The sequence below is a fragment of the Nematolebias whitei genome, chromosome 13, assembly GCF_014905685.2.
Source record: "Nematolebias whitei isolate Nwh7 chromosome 13, NemWhi1, whole genome shotgun sequence".
NCBI classification, from domain to species: Eukaryota; Metazoa; Chordata; class Actinopteri; order Cyprinodontiformes; family Rivulidae; genus Nematolebias; species Nematolebias whitei.
In genome coordinates, this window is record NC_056510.1 from 10,013,004 (window position 1) to 10,036,384 (window position 23,381).

At 39.6% G+C, this 23,381-nt stretch overlaps 1 protein-coding gene across 1 annotated transcript in view; it reads left to right on the plus strand.

Moving 5' to 3' along the window:
• The first annotated feature begins 10,457 nt into the window (after positions 1-10,457).
• The window catches only part of col18a1a (collagen type XVIII alpha 1 chain a), a 55,202-nt gene continuing 42,278 nt past the window's right edge, over positions 10,458-23,381 (plus strand). The window contains exon 1 of the mRNA XM_037686850.1: positions 10,458-10,823. Coding sequence (XP_037542778.1) covers positions 10,460-10,823 — 364 coding nt within the window. The 5' untranslated portion in view covers positions 10,458-10,459. The remainder of the gene's footprint in view (positions 10,824-23,381) is intronic.

Genomic DNA, 23,381 nt, shown 5'->3' on the forward strand with positions numbered 1-23,381 from the left:
ATATATATATGAAAAAATTGACCGTTATTTAAAGGTCATGCTTGCGAAACATATCAATCAACCTTTATTTAGACAGGAAAATCCCATTGAGCCTCGAGGACTCATTTAGGAAACATATTTATGAATCATGGGTCATGATTAAATCTCAGGACTACATGTAAAGAGGAACATTTGAAAAGTCAGCAGGGAATTTTGTGGCATTTCAAACATGTTCTCAGGATATAATTTGTGTTCGGAAAAACTGCTGAGCTTTGATCTGCTGAACAAGACTGATTGTGTACACACTGAAAATTACATTTTGCCAGAGCAATTAAACTAAGTAAAACAGTTGTGTCTGCCTTTTTGTCCCATATCCACCTCATCCCAGTACTGTAACTGCTGTTCACACACTGCAGGCTACGTATTCGCCTGTTGTTAAGGAATGTGTCTGATTGAGAGTGACAGCCGAGCTGTTTCTGCTTGCCTGAGCAGGACTGAGAGGATCCCCGCAGGGCTCAATCTGCCTGTCTGCCTCTTCCTGCAGGATCCTGAGTTGTTCAGAGACGAGACCGAGAAGGAAGCAACAGTTGCAATTTGCTGCCTGTGTAGGGTTTTAGAGACTTTCCTGCAAATATTCAACCACAAATCGGATAAAGAAATGTCCAGTCTTTACATTTACTCTTTGATCCAGGACATTGCTAATGCTAACACAAGATATTTACTTATCAACCATCACTGTGAGACCCTCGGACAGCACAGCAACATGAACCTTCATTCATCATCAACTGATAGAACCATATGGACCCACAGAACTCAGAAGCCTGATGTTAACCCGGTTGAGAAGTGATGCAGATTTCTGGGCTCTGTATAAGAAGGTGAAAGAAGAGGGAAAATGCACACTTATAGAAAGGCAGTAATTAAAGAGAATAATAATAAGATGCAATTAAAATCCTCAAAAATAAAACAAAAACAAACAAAACAATGAGAAACATTGAAATACTAAATTAAATCACACTGTGTTAAACATAAATGAAAACAGATGTGTTTTAGGAGAGATTTAAAAGCAGGGCGTAAAGTGGCCTGTCTAATGTCGAGGGGCAGATTGTTCCAAAGTTTAGGGCAAACGGAGATTTTAAGAGGGTGAATGGAACAAGAACTGTTGGGTTTTATGGGCAGATACATCTGACAATAATCAGCATAGCAATGAAATGAAAGACTTTCCTTAGGATAGACCCCCAAGGGGAGCCGATACAATGAAAACAGAAGGGGTCCAAGAATCGAGCCCTGTGGGACCCTGCAGAAAAGAGGCACTGAGGCAGATAAACTTTTACCAACATTAACACAAAAACTAAACTTACCAACATTAACACAAAAACTCCTGTCACTCAGATACGAACGGAAGAGGACCATCCAGACTGTTCTAAGGAACAAGTTCAAAATCCCAGGTCTGTGCTTGTTCTGGGCTTAGATCAGAGCTTTGTGATGGTTCTGGGCTTGGGTCAGAGTTCGGTGATGGTTCTGGATTTGAGTCGGGGTTTTAATGGCAACAGTAAAACAGCAGAAAATTTAGCAGAGGTTTTGCAGAAACATCTTTCTCCTTCAAGGCCTCTGATTTTCAAGGGTTATCCAAAACGATGTAAAACCACTTTATGTTCTCACTTCAAAGGCATGGCTGAGGAAGAACGATGAAGAATTTGGAAACTAAAATTACGGCGGCAACAACCCTGACCTGTCTTCGAACATTACCCGGACAAGTTGTGGGGCTTTAGCACCATTGCAGAGGAATACATAAAAAAATAACAGCAGATTTAGATTATTAATATTTAATGTTCCCATAAAGCTAGCATTAGCATTGCAGCACAGCTAGCATTACAGGAAAATAGAAACAAATGTAAAACTCCCATCAGCCATTGCTTTAAATGAATTGTTTTTGCCAGTGTTTGCCATTTGAGAAATTAAATATAATATCAAAGCCCTGTTGGTGACAAATGTAGATGTTACTGGTTTAGAATTTTAAAAGGGTGTGCTTCCCACCCACCTGCCATTTTATATAGTTGAAAGAAGAAGAAAAATGGATCAATTGGACCCTTAATGTTTATTTTCTAATGTTTAATTATTTTTTGAGTATTGCGAGACAAAATTGAAACAATAAAAATATAAATGAATAAAATACTATAACTTCCCTTTTTTTTTGGAGTAAGTTGTAAATGAATGAGGTAAGAGTCTTATTGAGCTCAGTAGTTATACTAACAAAAAAAATGTTTTGGCAACAAAACAAGAACTATATTGGGTTTATACATTCTGTTGCTCCATACATTGTTTGGTTTTGCTAATGAATTTAAGAAACTTTAACAGTTTATGGGTTAATGTCTAAACAAGAGGCATTTGCCCAGAGGCGGAGTAACTCGGTCAGAACCTGCTCCTGCAGGCCTGATAGGTCTCAGTCTGTGGGAAACAGGAACCCTTTCCCTCCAAATGTGATAACTGTGACCCCGTGACCTCCATTCTGTTAACCAACCCCCCACTCCTCCATTCTCTAGCTGTCTCACACACTCAATGACACACATTCACTGCTCGGAGATCTTAGAGATTGGAGAGACGACGTCACTTGAATTAGGCTCTTTCAGCGTGACAAGCGAGGCGGTGTAGTGTGGCAGCGTGGAGGCAGATGAAGGAGCTGCCGATCAGTTCGGGTTCAGGTGTCGTCGGTGTCAGCCGGTCTCCAAAACGTTGGATACGTTTGTGTCTTACCATTTATTCTGCTGAGCTGTGTTACGCAGTGACAATAAAACAAGTTTGTGTGTGTGGGTGCGTTTCTTCCAAAGTGTCTTTCATTGGCCTGTCGCCATAAACAATAAATCAATTAATTGCAGGATAAATTAAAATTATCAAATTATCGGCTTTATCGTTTCTTCGTGTCTCACTTTTTCTGAAGACACTGGACGGTGTTCTTCACTGACCCCTCCCTTTCTCTTATCTTTAAAATCAGCTTTAACCGTCCAAAACTGCATTTTTGGATCGTTAAAAGCAGCTAAGCTGAGACGCGACCTCGGGAAATACCTCCGTCTTGTTGAAGCTCCAAAATTCACGGTTGAAACCCGTGCCTTTGTGTAAAAAGTTTTTTCTCTGCCAAAGAAGCTGAGAACTTTACTGATTTTTTTTCATCTATTTTTTAAATTATTTTTATTAAAAGCTTTGTGTGAAAAATGCTACGCTAAAGCGCTCAAACCACCCCGAGCGTCTGCCATTTTGAGAACCGAAGAGACAGCCCATGTCACGTCAAGGGGCCTCCCTCCCATTTTTCTTAAAGACGCGCTGCTCGCTCCCTCACTATCCATCCTTCAGTTCACACAGTCTTATACTGTCATCTGGTGGTCAAAACAAAGCACTACACGCAAAACAAAAACATTTCTTCTTAAATTTGACAATAATTAGAAATTATTGTCAAATTTCAAACAATATTATCGTTTATCACAATAATTTCTGAGACAATTAATTGCCCAGCAAAATTGGTTATCGTGACAGGCCTAGTGTTTCGTCTGACAGACGTGGGCTTGTTCTGGACCAACTGTGTATGTCCTCATTTGTGTCATTTAATCCTTATGCCTTGCAGCCTCCATAAGCACTCGGTCATTACTCACTCACAGGTAGAGGTTAAAAACTCCTCACCTGCTGAAATTACATTGGTGTGTGATGTGAATGTCTGCCTTGAGGCCACTGTTATCTGCATTAGGTGCTCTCCAGTGGCTTAAGGGGAAATCCTCATTTTTTGTGTCGCAATGTGTAAAAAAAAAAAAAAAGACTTTTCATGGAACAAAATGACAAAATGTTCACTTTTTTTTTCCTTTTGGTTAAATCCTTCTTAGATACAACACTTGAAGGACTGATTAGGAATATTCTTTCACCCTTTGCCAGATGAGTACAATATTAATGTATATGTAGCGTTTTTAGGCTACATTTATTGACAAAAGACTAGGGATGAAATGAAGCCTGTGAAATCTGATATCGGAAAGGCCGTCGGTGTGGCATAAAGTTCCCCTGCACAGTGAGGGATGATTGGATGCTGTCAGACCCTTGCGGATTATGTTGAGGTTTTTGTCGGTGTCATAATTAGTCGATCATTCACCTCTCAGCCTTCAGACTCATTCCTGGTATAGGGTTGCATGCTTTTTGTCTGTGCATTGTGAGGCCAGATGCAGGGAGGATTGGAATTTGACTTTATCTTCCTTCACACATCTTAGGATTTCCTTCAAAATTACACAAACACATTAAGGAATTCAGAGGATCAGTTTCTGATGAGGGAAAACAATAGCTATTTTTTTTTTTTAGATATCTGGTTTTTCTGTTTAACAATAAACAAGGTGTGTAATTTCAGTAATGCTCAAAGTGATGATAGATAACTGGTTGAATTGACTTCTTGTTAAGGGTGCCAAAGCATGAGCATGGAAATCCCCTCCTACTATATGAACTTTAACCTTCTGTTTTGATCATGAGACGGAGGAAAATGGTTAATGGACTGTACTTGTATAGCGCTTTTCTATCTTATCAAGATACTCAAAGCACTTTACACTACAATCTGTGCCCTCATGTACCCATTCATACAGCACTCTACTATTTCTGTACAAAGAATAATTAGTGCTTTATCACATTCATACACTGATGGGACACACATCAGAGGCAATGAGGGGTTCAGTGTCTTACCCAGGGACTCTTCAGCATGTGACTGCTGGTGGAATCAAACCCCCAACTCTTGCAATCAAGGACGACTGCTCTAACCACTCAGCCACACCAAAACGTGCCGCTCAGTCGGGAATCATTTTCTCTTTCTTTTGGTCGAGATGCATCATTTTCTGTGGATGAATTAAGCAAAGAAAAAGAAAAATATACCAACATTGACGACGATGGGATTCTGGAGAAGAAAGCCAGCCCCCTAGGAAGTTTGATACTTCATATATTTCCTAGTAGAAACATGATTCAGACTTTCAACAAGTCACAGAAAGTTGAACTTTTTGAATTTGCATAATTATATCTTTAACAGTTTGCATCTAATTAAAGATTTTAGATTTAATATTTTCTTTATGAATTCATCACATCCAAGATAGACTCAACATAGATTCATGTGTCATGTCTCAACTTTCCAAAACCTTTGCAAACCTTTTCTTGCTCCCACAAACTTACCACATTTTATACAGCAAAAAGTAGGCTGTTATTTATTACACGCACTGTGTTATGTTGAAATCGTGTTTCTCTGAAATTTCCCCAGAGTGCAGAGTGTGCACCCACACTCTCACTTTCTGACTTTTGTTTTTGGGAGGGGGCCGAGATGGAGTAGAGGCAGGGCAGCTGGCCCACGACACGAAAGTCCCAGGCTTGATCCCCAGCCATTCCCACATGTCGTGGTGGACCAGTGGGCAACTATGTAAGCTATGTTGACAAGACACCTAATCCCTAATTGCTCCCCAGGCACCTACATAGCTGCCCACTGCTCCACCTGGGTGTATTCCAGGTGTGATGGGTTAAATGCAGACAACTACCAGCAATTTCGTCATTGTATGGGAGCACATTGACGACAACACCTAGCACTTGTATACTGTAATAATACACCTGAATCTTTTCTCCATAAAAAGAGGTGAAGGGCGTTTTTTTTTAAAACTTATTTCTGCTTGTAGTTTTCAAACTGGAACTTTTTGTCTAAGTCCCCATTTCTGTTTTGTTTCTGTTTGCCTGTTTTGTTAGTAGTGCTGTCAGGAAGTGAGATACAGGTGTGTGTGGCTATGAGGACCTTCATTAGCCGCTGCCAGGAACTTTAACATTTCAGACAATTTACTCCTTTTTCTATGGTTTATGTATCGAAGCATTGACATTTTGCCGTTAGATTATTTTAAAAGAAAGTGCCAAATGGCCTTTGAGCTTTAGAGAAGCTGATGTTGGAATTTTCAGCAGTGGCTGCATTCACTTGTGTTCTATACAAAACCTTGCAGAAGTCAAAATGTTCTGTTAACAGGCAGGAGTTTGACAGCAGTCAAACAGAATGTAACATGAGCTAAAGAAAACATCCTCATTTTTTTTTTAAGTTATGACTTATTAACAATTGAACCACTTAAAACATGCACTTGGGTGACAGACGCATAAAAGATTAAAATTCTATAGTGCAAGGCTCAGTAATATATGACCAAAGAGGATTTAATTTAAGTTGACACAAATCAAAAGCATCGGAAATGCATTCCTTCTTTTAGTCTCCCCTTTGTCTTAAACATAGAGCTCAAACTTTTGGACTGCTTGTACTGTAATTAACTTTCCAACACCACACTTTGAAGCAGGAAGTCTTCTAGTCGCGTCGTCGTTTTGACTCTGTACATGTTCCAGTAGACATGAAAGAAATGCTCATAACAGTGACGCATAATTTTCGTCAAAGTTCAAGGTATGTTGAAGCTTTGAAGCCCGGAGAATACAGGATACCCTCAATCCAAAGGTGGCTGTATGTTTTTGAGTACAGTTTGGTCTCCTCTAGTTCAAGGTTTCTCCATACAAGCTGTGAGTTTGGTCACTCGTGCATGATTGACAACTTTCCTCTCTTTGAGTTTGTATGAAAACTTATCCCCTGGCTGTACTGGTGGCAGCCACTGGTATTCATTTGTTCTCATTCTTGGATCATTGTGCATAATTTTGTTTTGCTTCAAGCAGTTTCTCTTTATTCCTGCACATTTAGCGTAATTAAGATTGTAAATCTTGAGGTAAAAGAACGAAAATATTCCAGTTAAAGCAGAAAACACTGATGGGAACGCCTACGTTAAAGGGAAAGCGTACAAAAATCAAGTACTTGTTTAAATTTAGGATGAATTATTTAAAAGAAACTCTGCAAATTGATTATTTATTAAAGTGAAAGTCTCTCCGTTGGTCTTAGTAATCAAAATAAATTGAGCTCAGCTGTTCACAGCAGTAAAACCTCTGTAGTTGCAATAAGATGCCTCAGAGGTTTTTTAAATGTTGTTAATATCCATGAATCCACTTTTTTTTTTTTTTTTTTTTTTTAAGCGGAAGTTTATGAAACCCCTTCTTCCCGTGAACATTTTTATTTTTGTTAATTGTAAAGATTTGCTGCTTGATCGTTGCTCAGATTACAGAACACTTGTTTAAACTCTAATTCTGATCCTTCCAATTTTCTCTGGACCTTTTTTTTTGTTGAACAATCCAAGGCTATTAAAAAATGATAAACCTGCACGTACCATCACCATCATAATCCATCAAACCAGAACAATGTTATATTTATGGTATATTTTAAACCTGCAATGAGTAAAATGTAAAGTAACAGCAAGATGACAAAAATAGACATTTTTGCTCATTTCCATGTAAACTCCCCAACGTTGAAGCATTATTTATTGTGCAAGTCAAAACTATAAACAGTAGGTATATGATAGTAAAAAAAAAAACAATTATTCTATTGATCAATTAGAAACAGCTTTAAACAATAACTTTAAAAGCTCCTGAAATATGTTTTGCTGGTCTCTTTCTACAGATGCATTCCTTGAAGGTAAGCTTGAGAAAGTCCTTTTCCCACAAAAGGATGTCATTATTTTTATGCCTACAATTAAACTGTCCCCTTTTGACCGTGTCAGGATGAGGGATTGTTTAGTTAAGTGTGTTGAATTCTTCTTGCCCAAAGGTCAAATGAGTATACGTTTACAAAAGTGAAATCAGCCTCATGCGAGAAAATGGAACTGAACTGAATATAGAAACCTTCAGATTATCAGTATTTTTAAAATATCTTTATTTACCAATTATTTTGCAGATACTTTATTTTATTAGTTTTTATAAATATGCAACAAAAACCAGCCGGCTTTAAGATTAAGAGAAATTTCATCCCTTCCAAGTAATTTATAATTTAACTGTTTAAAACAAAATCATAAATTTTCCATCCATCCATTCATTATCTTCCACTTGTTCTGGAGTCAGGTTGTGGGGGCAGCAGTTTGAGCAGAGAGGTCCAGATATTTCATTCCACAACCACATCTTCCAGCACGTCTGGGAGGACTCCACAATGTTCCCAGGCCAACCGAGAGATGGAGTCCCTCCAGCGTGTCCTGGATCTTCCCTGGGGCCTCCTCCCGGTCGGTCAAGCCCGGAGCATCCTTATCACCTTGACTTACCTGAAAAATTTCCAAACAAATGTTATTTTTTTATGAAGGACTTTGGTCCAGGACAGCAATTTAAAGTGTTCAAGCATTTGCAGAAGCTTTTCTTCCTCTTTGTACAAGCATAAGTCTTAACAAGATGCCTACTGAGTCCCTTTTTATCATCGAGCAGGGTTACACACACACAGAACATACTGTCCTTTATTTTTAACCAAAGTACAAGAAAGACGCACAAGTCTTTTTTTTATTCCTTTTAACTCAGAGCTCCCATTAGGAGCTGTTGAAGGTCTCTGTCAGCCAGTTCCAAAGGCAGTGTAAAAAAGAAAAAACTAGTCTGGACAAGAAACCGAGGCCTGGATTACAATAAAACCACAGGGTGCTGAAGCAGCCCTCTAAACTGGATTAAACAATAAATGCCTGCATGTCGTTTCTTTGTGTACAACCAAGTTTGTGGGAGCAAAAAAAAAAATCACTGTTCTGTAGATGACACCCCCCCCCCCCACACACACAAAAAAAAAATTATTAAATGATTCATTTTAATCAGAAAATTGATTTGTTGTAAGTAAGGAAACTAACATTCCTGAATGGAAAGCACATTGCCAACTTGCGTGCCTGAATTTTAAAGAAAAACCTTGCACACAGATGGTGAAAGTGATCGTTGTGAAAGGTAATGATCATATTTCACAATGACCTTCAATTAAGCGTTAGAAAATAATCACATTTTCTAATCAAAGTGATAAGCATACAGTTAAGTAGTCACAGTTACGGTACTTCTACACCACACTTTAGCTCCTTTATAAATAAATAAATACTTTTTTTTTTTAAGTTACAGCTATCTGTGTAGATGTTTAAATGATTCACTCTGTTGATAACAGTCAAAGCTAATATCAATGTTCATGCTCAATAATCCAGATAAAAAATTCAACAAAGTTCAGTCAAGTCATCTGGATGGTTTCTTTTTTTGATGAGATGCTTTGTCCTTCATCCATAGGACTTCTTCAGTCTGAGGAGCCACAACAAACTCGGTCCCACAAGCGGCACACTCACATAGTGGGCCAACCAGTGTGTTGGTGATAAAATGTTTCTGGGACCCGCCCTCTGCCCTGTCGACTCCTCTGAGGCAGCCATAGCCAGAGTGGTTCAAAACTCAGTCCCATTGTGGGACTGAGTTTGTTGTGGCTCCTCAGACTGAAGAAGTCCTTAGGATGAAGGACGAAACATCTCAACAAAAGAAGAAATCGTACAGATGACCTTGCTTAACTTTGTTGGATTTTTTTTTTTTTTACCTGGATTATTGAGCATGGACTTTGATGTTTTGAATCACTTTGGCCATGGCTGCCTCAGAGGCATCGACGGGGGAGAGGCCGGGTCCCAGAAACCATCTTATCACCAGCAAACTGGTTGGCCCACTATGTGAGTGTGCTGCTTGTGGGACTGAGTTTGTTGCGGCTCCTCAGACGGATGAAGTCATTTTTGGATGAAGGACGAAACATCTCAACAAAAAAAGAAACTGTTCAGATGACCTGACTTAATTTTGTTGGAGTCAAACACAAAATTTTGTCTCAAAATCTCTAACATCCAGTTTTATCCATTTTGCGTTAGCTAGTTGATATTCTGTGGCAACATTTTAAATTGACTTCAAAACTATTTCAGTTATAGATGTTCTTCTAATTATTAGTTTCTGCAAGTTTCATTACAATTGGTCCACTGGTTCTCCATATATTTGTCTCTATTAAATCAAATAAAAACAGACCGTTAACATAATTGCCTTTTATAGCAAAATGTAATTTTGTTGAACAAATATTCCTTCATTATTTTAAATAAAATAACACAGTAATTGGATAAAGTACCATTTATTTATTGTATATTTAAATATTTTACCCCATTGTACCACTGCAGTTGTTTTTGTTAGCAGAACTTTAACACATTGCTGACTATTTTAAAAGTGCAATTACTTCAGTTAAAAACTTAAATCAGCCAAACCTTTAACTGTGTAGTTCTCTAATTACAATAGTTTAACAAAGATGATTAGTCAAGGGGAGCAAATTGGCCTCTAACACCCACAAAGCATAGTTTTTGTACACTGAAAAGCAAGGCTGCTGTAATTCTGTGGTGTCAGATCACTTTTCACTGCTGCAACAAAAGTGGAAGGAGGAGTCAGAAGAATAAATATTGCCACGGCAGCCAATACGGAGCACATTTCCTCCCTCTTCCCCTCCTCCTTGGATCTTTTGAATGAAAAGACTCCACTTCTCTCCTCTGGCTGGTGGAGTGTGTGGTGGCAGAGGGTGTTGGGACTGTGTGGACATGTCATCGTTTGCTCTGGGAGCCTGATCCAGTGGGGGTGGATGTGTTTGGATATCATGCCAATAATGAGGATCAAGTTTGGAGTTTTGTTTTTGCTGGCCCAGTGGGTGGTCTGCTCTGATGCTTGGTTCTGGTTCCGGACTGGCACCACAACATTGCCCCCAGTAGTGGAGCAGGAGGGGTCTGGCAGTCCAGCAGGTAGTGGGGAGCTGCCATCTGAGAGCAATGCAAGTTTTGGAGCAGAGATTATTGATGAAGAACTTGGAATCTATAAGACTGAGCAAACTTGGGCAGAGACCACCAGGACTCCTGAACTGACTACTGCAATTCCCTCAGTGCAACCAGAGAGTGAATATGCATCAGAAAAGACCACTCAAAGGATTTCATCAGACACAATTAAACATGGTAATGGCACATCTTTATTAAAAGGCATGGGTTCTGGAGAATCTAACCATTTAGATTTTGTTGGAAGACTTGGATCTAGGACTGAGTTTGAATCAGACTCTGGATCTGGTCTTTTGTTTAGTTCTGAATCAGATGTTGTACCAGGAACTGAGAAGAGTTTTGGATCTGGAAAAGAAGCAGTAAGTCCCATTTATCACGTAGGGCTAGATAGTGAAGCCAATGAAGAGCCTCCAAACAATCAGCAAAATCTAAAGTTTCAAGAGAAACCTTCTCCCAGTAGAGCAGAAGAGGGTGATAATCTTAGAAGCACAACACTAGAGCCAAGTTTTGATTCTGCTCCTAAAAGACCTAACAACAATCCAGACAGCACACACAGCAGATTTAACAGGTATGACTTAAATCAGACATCTGAAGATTTAATAACTCTGAAATTAGACAACAACTTTGCACTGGCTGCTGCAGTGTCTCAGAGCAATCAACAACTGAAAGATACTTGGATATCTAGTGAGGATGTTTTGTTTAAAATGGTGAAGACTGATCAAGTTCCAGTTCTTGACAAGACTCTTTCTATACCAGAAACACAAACTCAAACCCAAAATGTGTTTATCACTCAACCCCAAACCCATAGTACTAGACCAGATTCTAACTCTGTACCTGCAGAAACCCAACTTCTTCAAACATCCAGTCAAACATTATTAACTAGACAGAAAACTTTCACTGGTCAAACTGCAGAGATGCTAGATGCTACTTCACCATTACTTCTTAGTCAGACAGCTTTGGGCACCCATAGGACAACTAAAAACCACACAGAAGCTTTAGGTACCCATAGCACAACTAAAACCCATACAGAAGCTAAGTCAAAACTGGTTTTTGAATCATCACAATGCTTGCTGATAGATACTGCTCTTCCTTTCTGCTCCTCTGTGGTGGGGGAAAGCTTTGCCGTGCCCAATTATCTCAACCAGAGCAGTGTGGAGGAAGTCCGAGCACTTCTGAATGAGTGGGCATGGCTATTGCAGTCACATTGCCATCATAGCTTGGAGCGTTTTTTCTGCCTCCTCTTGGTACCACAGTGTGCCTCTGTGGTCCAACTACCTGTGTTGCCTTGCCAGAGTTTCTGCCAAGTGTTGCAGGACAGTTGCTGGACGCTGCTGGATGAGGGACACCTCCCTGTGGAGTGCCAAACTCTACCAGATGAGGAGGATGAAGGGTATCAGTGCTTGTCAGTCAGTAACCAGAAAGGTAATCACTGTTTCATAATGAACCCTAATTAGGGTTCATTTTGAATCAGTTTTGAAATTTTCTAAACTTCCCCACCCAGTTACAGTAATTGGTATTTATTCTTTCAGTCCTGACCATGAGCTATTAACAATGTGATGACTCTCAAGCACATTAACTAAATATCTTTTTTGGCTACAGCCTAACAAGCATGGTGCCAGACAGTTAACATGTTTATCCTGTTGCATGTATATGTTCCCCTTGCCCTCTTCCAAGTAACTTGTGTTTGCATCATGTTACACAGATCTAACTTTGAATATTACTCAGTCAAGTGGTAACATTTGGTCAGAAACATATATATTTTTTTAAGAACAGAGATTTCCTGTTGCCTTTGCACCTCCTAAACAATTTGAGATACTTACAAAAGCTCAGTCTATGGATTTTTTTTTTTAAGTCTTCATTTTACAGAGCATCAGAAGTACGATGACGTAGTCCTCGTTTTTGTGCATATACCCACAAAACCAAAACAACAATGGAGCTGTTACTTCGTTCTTTGTATTACTTGATCATGATCCTATCACCATTAAATGTTTGTGTTCTGAAATGGGTGACACCGCAGAGCAATGGTTGGAGCTGTCACCTCATAGCAGGAAGGTTGCAAGTTCAAAGCCACCTGGGTTTATTCTGTGGAGAGTTTCAGGTTCAAAGCCACCCGAATATATTCTGTGGAGAGTTTCCACGTTTCTCTGTGCGTAATAGGTTTTCTCATTATATTCCAGTTTCCTCATATGTCAAAAACCGTGCATGTTTGTTAGGTCAACTGGTAACTCTGAATTGTCATTAGGTGTGAGTGAGTGTGAATGGATGTCTGTCATGTTCTGTCAACTCCTTAGCATGGAAGAGGGTGCTTTTAAAAATTACTAGAAGGCACTGAATTACATCATCAGCTAATTTTAAAAAAAGGCCATGCATAAATAAATGTGAGAAAGACTAATAGGTCTAAACACATTTACGTAGATAGTGTTTCACTGACTGTCAATCTGTCAATTTCTATCTGTTTGTCACAATTACAACCCACCTCTTTTACCCACAGGACCTTTAAAAGTGACCTAAAAAAACTGCCATATTTTAGATGGAAAACTATTTACATCCATTTGAAATTAAGTAATCAGTATGCAAGGTTTCATGCATGCGCCATTCATTAGCAGTCTGACTGCAGTTGGGTGAATATCTCCTGCTCTGGCGGGGGTGGGGGGGGGTGCGCTGTGTGAGGATTGAGCTGCCCGTGATTGCTTTGGGAAGGGAAGGGCTCCAACAGCACCCTCTGCTAGTTGGAAAGGATGTCACTTGCTTTTATATCAGTCTTCATAAGTTTCAAATAACACCAGAAAAAGTCACTAAATTCATTGCTAGAAGCTTCAGGAAAAAGTTGCTATATGGCTCGCTAAGTTGACAAAACTGTCTGTCTTGTTTTTCTTTGATGTTGCCCTGGGATGGACTTGCACCTTGTCCATTATGTACCCCACTTCTCAAACAATTACTGCTGAAAATAGATATCAGTTCCTCATAACCAGAAAATGAGAAGCAGGTAAACTGCATGAATGAATGAATGGATGAGCTGTTTTTGAGCATGTATCTATTCAAGGATGAGTGCGTTACGTTGTCATGCATGGGACGGAGTCAAATTTGTCTGGTTTTCAATAACGTGAATTTAGGCCACTGCACTGACAGCTGGACTTAGCTTAACAAGTGTGATTTAAAGTGGCTAAAATAAGTGCAGGTGTTGCACTTTAAGCTGATTGACAAGTGATGTAGGTAGTGAACAGTTTTATCTATGTATAAACTTTATTTTAGATTAAGGCAACATAACACAATGTCATAACACTACATTAGTGATATATTCCAAGAAACTAACAGGCCCATTGTGTAGAGTTGCACTTGGGTCCAAAAAATCAGACCCGACCCGGCCCCAGCCTGCAGCCATCATCTCCGTACTCCACCCGATCTGACAAATTAACATTAATTACAGGTCCTAACCCAAAACCCCATGACATTTTGACTGCTTATACCACCGACTATTATAAACGGTTGGTGGACGTGGGTGGCTGAGTAAAGGGGGCAGAAGATCGAAGCTGAGGAGCCATCAAAGCACATTAAATGCTTCCCCTGCTTCTGCCTGCATTGGACCCTGCTCTGACATGTCAGACATTTTGTGATCTCACCTGTTTGGGTTGGCGACTGTGTGCGTCCGTTGAGTGCAACGGCTGAATGAACATCCATTTGGGCTGATGGATCACTGGCAGTAGTCCATCTGAAGGTTAACTGAACTTTTTTACCTTTTTCAACCAGCCGGTCAGCGTGCGATGAAATGGCCACGTGCAGCTGGTGATAGTATGGCAAACCATGTTGGCATATAATTGGATCATGGGCCATGCGTGTCCCTGAAGCAATAAAGAGTCCAACACTGACCCAACCCGCACATTAAGCACATTATTATGGCCCTGCCCAACCCGGATTCAAGCCAGGCTTCAGGTTCGGGTTAAAAATGACAACTCTACCATTGTTTAGACAAATACTGTGTGTGCAACACGTTCCTTGCGACTAAACAGACTTGGAAAGGCTGAATTGGTTGTTTAGTCCTACAAGTATTTGTTTCTCCACATACTCCTGGTTTCACTGGTTTGTATTGAACAATGTGTGATAGGAAAAACTGTTCATGTAAGCCTGCTTTGTTTAATAAATGTTTCTTTTTCAAGGATACCCATCTTCACTCCTGCCTACACTTTCAGCTCATATCTCTGAGAGTTCAAGATGGTCTTTTTACAGCTGCACTATCTTTCAGACACCCAATTCCATTGACAGACTTGAGTGGACATTATGTTTCTGGCTCCATGACTAAGGCCCCTTCATTCTGGATTATCACCATGCTACAAAGTAAAAAACAAAACAAATAAACAAACAACAACAAAAAAAGCCAAAACATGGATGGCTGTCACAGGGTTTTGACGAGGTCTTCAGGCGTGTGCAGTAAAAGTAAAACAGTGGGCTTCCTGTGTGTCATAGAGCAATGATTCTGAGCATGCATACAACTTCTGGGAAGTGAAATGAAGCTGTAAAACACTGTGAAGTTCTAGTGTTTTATTATGTTGGCAGCAGTGGATAAGGGTCCTGGGTAGAAACAGTTTATCCACAATGTGGGGTTAGTGCGCACAGTCTTGACTTGATAGTCTAGAATTTAAAGTAGTTTTCAGTGATATTGTATGTGCTGTGCCCAATACAAAAAGCTTTGAACATACAGAATATGTAATGTTTTCAAACATTTCGGTGTTCTTGATGGAGCAATCAGGATTTCACAAATAAATCCCAATGTTCAAAAACCAATCTCATTGCCATCTTTGAGTCCAGAGGGCAGTTTTTTAATTTTTTTATTTTTTTAGCCAGTCCAACACCAAGGCGTGTTTGCTGCTTGTAAAAGTGGTGTCAAGTTGCAACTGCAGATCTTCTTGTCTCTTTAGGTCAAACATAAATCCTCTGCAGTCTTTAGTATCAGTCTGCTCTGGTGAAAAAAGTTAGTTTACTTGTGTTGGTGTTCAAATTCTAATTCAGGCTGTTCAAGAAGTGGTTGAGAAATGCTTTATAGGCTGGACATACCTGTTGACACCGATTTATTGTTCTTGAATTATGACTCTGTCTGAGGTTTATTTGCCGCCTAAATCCACAGGTTAAACTGATTAACTCAGTTATAGTACTTAGCCTCTGAACTACGTCCGGTTTCTAGTCACATAGAGCTTTGTCTTGCAACCTTTGCTTTTTCAAAGAAAAAAGTAGGTCACCGCATTTTAGCTTTGACACAAATATATGTTATGCATAAGGGGCAAAGTAAATTGGCTACAAAACTTTGTAAATTTTTGCCTTATGACCAGAAATGGGAGCAAAATATCTACATTTTTTTGATTATTAGTCTCAGCTTCACCTCCTTCCTGTCCTTTGACCTTACACCCGAACTCATTAAATGGAGTGTCTGGGAAACTTCAGACACTTTTTTTTTTACTTATAGCTCTGTCAGCTTGATGTGTGACAGGTAGACATAACAATACCAAAATACCACCCACTTCTACATACTTCTCTTTGATCGGTCGTGTAAGAGCGTTTCCTCTCTTTCTGAGTGCATTTTGATTCAGTTTTGAACAAGATTCATGCAGTGAGACAAAATAGACAATCATTTTTAAAAATAAAGTCTTTAGAATTGTGCAGTGACATCAAGATTGTTTATTTTGTCATACGGGATGAAAATTTGCAGCGTGTTGTGGACAGTTTTGTACTTTTACCATAGCGTTAGTACACATATAGTTACTAATGGTCACCATTGTAAATGAGAACTGGCTCTCAATTAACCTACTGGTAATATAAAGGTTGTTGTTGTTGTCTGTGGTGGTGGCTGTGGTAGCTTGATGGGCAGTGCCACAGTCTTGTAATCCTGAGGTTGCGGGTTTGATCCCAGGTTGCATCAGGAATTGCTTCTAGCATAAAACAAATGGTCAAATCTTTCATGTGGCTTTGTTTAATGTGGTGACTCCTGGAAAAAAAAAACTGAACAATGGCAAGAAACGTATTATTATAGTTCAGGGGTGTCAAACCCACTTACAAAAGGGGGACAAAATTAAAACCTTTTCAAACTGCCAGTTTCAGAATCTACATTAACTCAAGTTGGATACCCAGCATCTTTTCTTGATTGCAGGTTCCTCAACAAGAGTTTGATTAGTCTCATTTGACATTCTCTGTTTCACTTTTGACATCATAATCAAAGATTAATGACGCAAATTAAAGTGATAACAGTATTTTACATTTAAAATAACATCTTGGGGGTCAGATAAGATGTCAACGAGGGCCACTTTTGGCCCACGGTCCTTGAGTTTGACATATATGTTACAAATGATGAATATAGTCAAGTAGTCAGGATGAGACTTTTGCATCATATTGGAGTTTGAGGTTTGAGCAGAAGCACATCCAGAGTCTGTTTCAGACTGTGGGGTGACCCGAATGGAAAGGATAATTTATCAGACGGGACAGAAGTTACCAAGGCCATGGAAGGTGCACTCCACACGGAGGCCCCAGGAGAGAGATGTACAGGAGGGCCACACATCTAAGATTGAGCCATAATCTTTGTTCCTGCCCAAATTTCTTGTAGAACTTGTGTTTATTGGATTTCCAGCAATCCACCAGTGTCACGGCTGCCCCTGGCAGAACTGATCTGAGGACTTCACTGAATCAATTGATCAGTGGTGACGTACATGGCAAACCTCCATTCTTGGTCATATCTTTTGGTAAATGATGGGGGAGTTGGAAGAAGTTGGCAGGCTCTGCTTACACATTAACTTTACTGATTTTAGGGGAAAACTTACTAGGAATCACAACATCGCAACAATCGATGCTTGCCGTACAACCAAAGGGATAAATGAAGATTGCTTTTGCCTGACGGAAGGCTCTATAGATGTGTAACTATGAGTGGGAGATTGTTGTATTATCTGTGTTCATTATGGGGTCCTGTCAGACATGATGCTTTCACTGTTGGGAGGCAGGATTGTCGGGCCTTAATTGCTCTTTTAATGATGTTTCTCTTTAGTAACTTCTCCCCAAAGATGAGCAGTCTTTCATATCAGGGCCTAGAGGTCAACCGCAAATAAATTTAGAAAGTTCTGAATGGCAAAACATATACATTTTTAAAAAACATTAGTCAGTTTAAGTTGTCAGGATTAGGTTGTTTAATTAAAACTAAGTCAAACTATTCATGTGGCTACATATTCTGAGCTGTCAAAAATGTAAAAGTGATACCCTTTTTTTTATCGGTAGTTAAAAAAAAAATCTCTGCTCTTAATTTTGATTTATAACTTGTTCAGTTTTTATTTTTCTGTTGGAAAAAAAACTAGTTAGTAACATGGTGGTTTCACTGAGCTGAGATAAAAAAAAGTTAATGTTGTGACAGAAAGGCTTTAAAGCTGGTTTAAGTCCTTCATGGTGGTGCTCACCAGGGAATCCTTTTGACTTGGATCTCATGACGGCTCCAATTATGGGGACAGAGTGATCCAACTATTTTTCTGCCAGAAAGCCTTTCCCCCTCCTGAGTTGTGTTGCACTTGTATAAAATAAGAAGTGATGAGGCTGCACAGCACAGAAGATGCTTTGGGGTTGATAATGGTCTAAGGTATTTTAATGTTTACTAGGTTTTATGTTAGTAATGGAGCAATTAATTGAGTTGTTAATTATACTTATATGCATCTCTAATGCTTTCATTATTTATGTTTAAACTTAACAGATTACTTAAAAAAAAGAAGATACAATTAGAGACTTACCATACCACTTTATTTATAAAGCACTTAAAAGAGCAACAAGGCCAAACAAAGTGCTGTGCAGCAAACTAAAACAAGCAAAGGACAAATGATAAAATACATGAATCCAAATGGATAAAGAAGATAACTAAATGGCTAACATTATAGAATAAAGACGTTAAAATCAACTCACCCACTTTTATTCCCTGGCTTTTGACACTGTGTTTTTAAACGAGACTTAAAAACAGTGAGAGAGGGAGCCTGCCTGACATGCAGTAACTCATTCCACAGTTTTGAACCTGCATCAGAGAAACCCCTGTCCCCTCTGAGTTTAAAACAAGTTCCTGGAACCAATAAAAGCATCTGATCTGCTGACCTCAGAGTGTGCAGTATGGCTGCAGCAGATCAGCAAGATAAGAGAGGGCAGAACTGTTCAGAGATTTAAAAACATACAGGATTTTAAAATGAATTTGAAAGTGAGCCAGGAGCCAGTGAAGGGAGGCCAAAACTGGAGGAATGTGCTCTCTTTTGCCTGTACCAGTTAAAAATCAGGCTGCAGTATTTTGGACCAGTTGTAAACGTGCAATGGAGGTCTGACTGATTCCAAAAAGAAGTGAATCAAGTAATCAAGCCTGGATGTTATGAAAGCATGTATGACTGTCTCAAGGTTACTTTTTGGACATTTTGGACATGGTATGGGCTTCAATTAAGACAGCCGCCTCAACTGAAAACAAACAAACAAACGACGACAACAACAACAACAAAAACAGGATTTAACAATTATGTTTACATGACTGTTTGTTTAGTTTCATGGAAGGGTCCAGGACTTCTAAGGATGCTTCTTTCTCTGAGTCAGTTTTGCAGTTTGTGATAAATTTCCCACAATCCCTCAACATCACTCATCTTCCTTTTTGTTTTAGGAAATGCAACTTCAACCAGAAACATCCTGCCTGGTTTTAAGGGAAGGTCTATATGTTTCTGTTGTCTAAATGAAGCCAGTAACAGAAACCTGACCAATGTGTGATTGGTTCATGGTGCTTATTTTATGTCTTAAGAGTTCAACACATCCAACGTGTCATGCAACTAAATTAGTTTACTTTAACACCAAACGCCTGACAGTCACTGCAACTATAATTTAGGATGCAGACATTAGTCACAGCATTTTTTTTTACCAATCACAGAACTGCAGTTTTCACATTTTCTGAGTGAACTTTAACACTTGGGGTCAGACGACTCGATAGCTTCCTGCAGACTGAAAGCAGAGATCATCACCCCTGCCCGCAGGCCTGGAGGGATCGTTGAAATGTCGATAAAGTGATCTCAGCTGAAAAACCACAAAGTTTTCAGTCAGTCCAGATGTCCCAGGGTTTTCCTGTGGATTATGCAAGTTGATGTATGTAAAGCTGTGTCATACTCGATGAACAGCTTCATCAACGGGGTCTCACAAACTGCGGCACCCCGTCCTGGAATGTTAAGGCAAAACAAAAAGCTGCTTTCCTGGTCAGTGAGTGGTCGGCTTGACAAGACAAACTAGCACCATAAAAATCCAGCCCGGCTCCATTCATCAGCAGCTCTTTTTTTTTGTGCCCAACTGACCTTGAAGCTGTCAGTATTCAACAAAGGCCGCTTGGAAAACCCGAACTGAGATTGCACTTAAAATGCTAATGATGAAACTGTTGTGTGGCCAACATTTTTGATCTCTGAGGGGGAGTGACTGCCCCAGTTCAACTTCAGTTAAAGCATTCATTGCTCATTAGACTTCACCTTTGAAATCATCTACTGGTAATTACTGCCTCAGTGTGTTTTGTTGTAAAGGTGGTCGATTGTTGTCTAGCACATAAATATTTCCTTGCTGTTGTTGCTAATAAATATTTCCTGAAATATATCTCTCAAGTGCACATCTGGTTCGTGTGATTTAACAGGCGAGATGCTTTTGCTAATAACAGCTTTAGAAAGTTTCCAAAAAGATGTGCATGCACATATGATAATTTGGCATAAGTATTCAGATACGTGTCTACGTTCTTGAAAGAAATAAAGTCTTATGTAAAAATGTTACAATAAATGACAAATTACTGTCTGCCTTTTAAACATTTCATGCCAGCTTCAGCATCAAATGGAAACATTTTACAAAGTAAATGATGTGCTTTACCCAATTCTGCATTTCACAGCTGAATTACAACCATTTTTTTTTTTTTCAATGATAGAATGCACACATGGATTCAGGTTCAAACATGTGTGCACACGCCCATCAAAGAGACCCTCAAGGCAAGCCACTCTGAGTTTATCAGAGTAAACATCTGGTTGGCTTGGTGTAAATGACTGTTTATTGTAAGTTGCCATCCATGCAGCAGTCAAAGTGTACCTGTAAAGTTCTTAACATGAGCCTTGTTGTCGAGATGTTTCCTCCCAACTTGAATAGGAAATGTTTACTTTGCTTTTAACAAGTTCAGAAAGATTCATAAAGGTTTGATTCTCAGTAGTAAGGTCCGCTCACACTGAGATATTTGAAAAATGATAAAGGGCTTGAACAAGTCACTGAGTTTATTGTAAAATCTAACTCGTATGAAAAACAATTGATAGATGTTAGACTGTATGTTTTTATTTGTCATATGAGAACTGAGTATCTTGGAAAGGTCTGACAAAAGTATCAGTCTAACAATATATCTAAACTAGGAGATGGTGTTTTTTTTTTGTTTTTAGAAAATGCATTGTGAATCCTGAGAGCTGGAAAAACTGAAGCAGAGTTGTGAATTTTGAAAGGAGTAGAACCCTAGCTAAAAGCTAGACAAGTCATGGCACTCGTAAGCCGAATGTTTGGATGTGTGAATGGCTAAAAAGGCCAGAAGTTTGAAGTAGTTTTGGTGCACAAATCATAAAAAAAATATTGTAATAGACAGGAAAATAGTTGTAAGGATGCAGAATCAGGTGGCACAATTGGTAGAGCTGCCACATCTCAGCGAGAAGGTTGTTGGATTGAATCCCGGCCGGGGGCCTTTCTGGGTGGAGTTTGCATGTTCTCTCTGTGAATGCGTGGGTTTTCTCTGGGACTCCGGTTTCCTCCCACAGACCAAGAACATGCATGATTGGTAACTCTAAATTGTCCCTAGGTGTGAGTGACAGAGTGAATGGTGGTTTGTCTCGTTTGTCTCTGTGTGCCTGTGAGTCATCCATTCAACTTTTATTTATACAGGTTAATCCCATTGATCCTCGGGGACTCATTTACAAGAGAGACCTGATTTTAACAAAGAGTGTTAACAGTGGACAACAATAGACAACCATAAAGAATGCATACAAATTGAGAATAACAAGTGAAAATAAAATGGTATTTAAAAAAAAAAAAGGCAGCTAGGTTGTAAGGCGATGTAGAAAACTAAAAACAGGAACATGTCTGCGTTGGTTTTTCCCATGAACGTAGCAGATATTTGAAGCCACTTAGAGAGGTCAAGGTCGAGCGCTACAGATCTTTTTGCAAGATATTCCAGGAAACGGGAGCGGAGTAGGAGAAGGCCCTTTTGCTTAGTTCAGTCCGTACTGAGGGGACACTGCAGGTAATAATGTCCTGAGAGCGCACGCTGTAGCTGCACTCACACAGAGACGTGTAGGAGATGTATGAAGGCAACAAACCAAGAAGTGATTTAAAGATGAAAATGTACCAGTGAGAGAGTCTGTGTGAAGTTATTGGTGACCAGTTAACCAGTGAATACAGGGTGCAATGATGGGTACAGTAGTTACAGCCAGTTATGAATCTTAGTGCACCGTGATAGGCAGCGTCCAACATCTGCAGGGTGCTTGTAGGAGCGTTCATGTGAATAATGTCACCGTAATCAATGGAGGGAAGGAAAGTAGTAGCAGTTAAGACGTTTCCTAGCATTACACTAGTGATGGACTGGAGTCATGTCCAGGGTATCCCCGCCTCTTGCAAAGTGACTGCTGGATATGGGCAGCAGTAACCCCTACAACCCAAAAAGGAAGAAGCGGGTAAAGATAATGAATGGATGGATGGATGGATGGATGGGTGGGTGGATGGATGGATGGGTGGGTGGGTGGGTGGGTGGGTGGGTGGATGGATGGGTGGGTGGGTGGATGGATGGAAAATAATCATTTGAACCAGTAAGCACTCATTATTGGATTCATAGTTTAAAAAGTGTTTAGCGGATAAGGAAAAGGAGTCGGCTATTGAAGCGCTGATGGTTGAACAATATGTCATAGCAGCAGCAGTCACACTGCACAGGTTTTCCAGAAAATTTTGAAAACTGATATTAATCATTGATGATTGTTGTTTGTCTTTACAGTTCATATTTAGTTGCCCATTTATTCATAGTTTGAGTCATATTTTCTTTTACATGTAAATAGCTGAATCTGAAACAGAAATAATCAGAGTATCTGCACAAGAGGATGTCTTGTCCTCTTCCAGTTTGTCTTGCTTCTGTCAGCTCTGATTCAAATAAAACCCTCTGTAGTCCTCAGAGCTCACAGATGATCAGGGCTGGAGTTTATGACCGTACTGCAGAAAGCAGACTGAGGAGTTCAGCCAAGTTGAGCCGCCTGTCAGCCACACTGATCCCCCGCTCCCAGGGCTGTGGGGAGGCTTTGAAGTGGGGACACAGGCACACAATTCTCACCAGGTGGTTAACAAAAGCATTTCTTCAAAGCAACCAAAATACGTCACATGCTGTCCAAAAACAGTCTTTTCTGTGATTTGTCTTTCAATACGAGAAAACTTTATTTCGATCAAAGCAGTACATTTTGGTTTCAGGACAATTGCTGCCACTACAAAAACTTGTGTTGCCACCCAAGTGAGTTATTACTCGTGCTTTTATTTTTTTTATTTTTTTTTAAACACTTCCAGCTATTTATCTTTGTTCCAGCAAGAGTCGTAGGGTGATGGAAAAGAGAGCAAGATATGCTGGAAGGCCAGCTGTTGGTCACTGTGTTGCCCTGCAGCAGTGACATTTAACAGATGTCACCCCAGCTGGAAAAGTTTTGGTCCTTGATTTATTTTCATTTTTTTAGC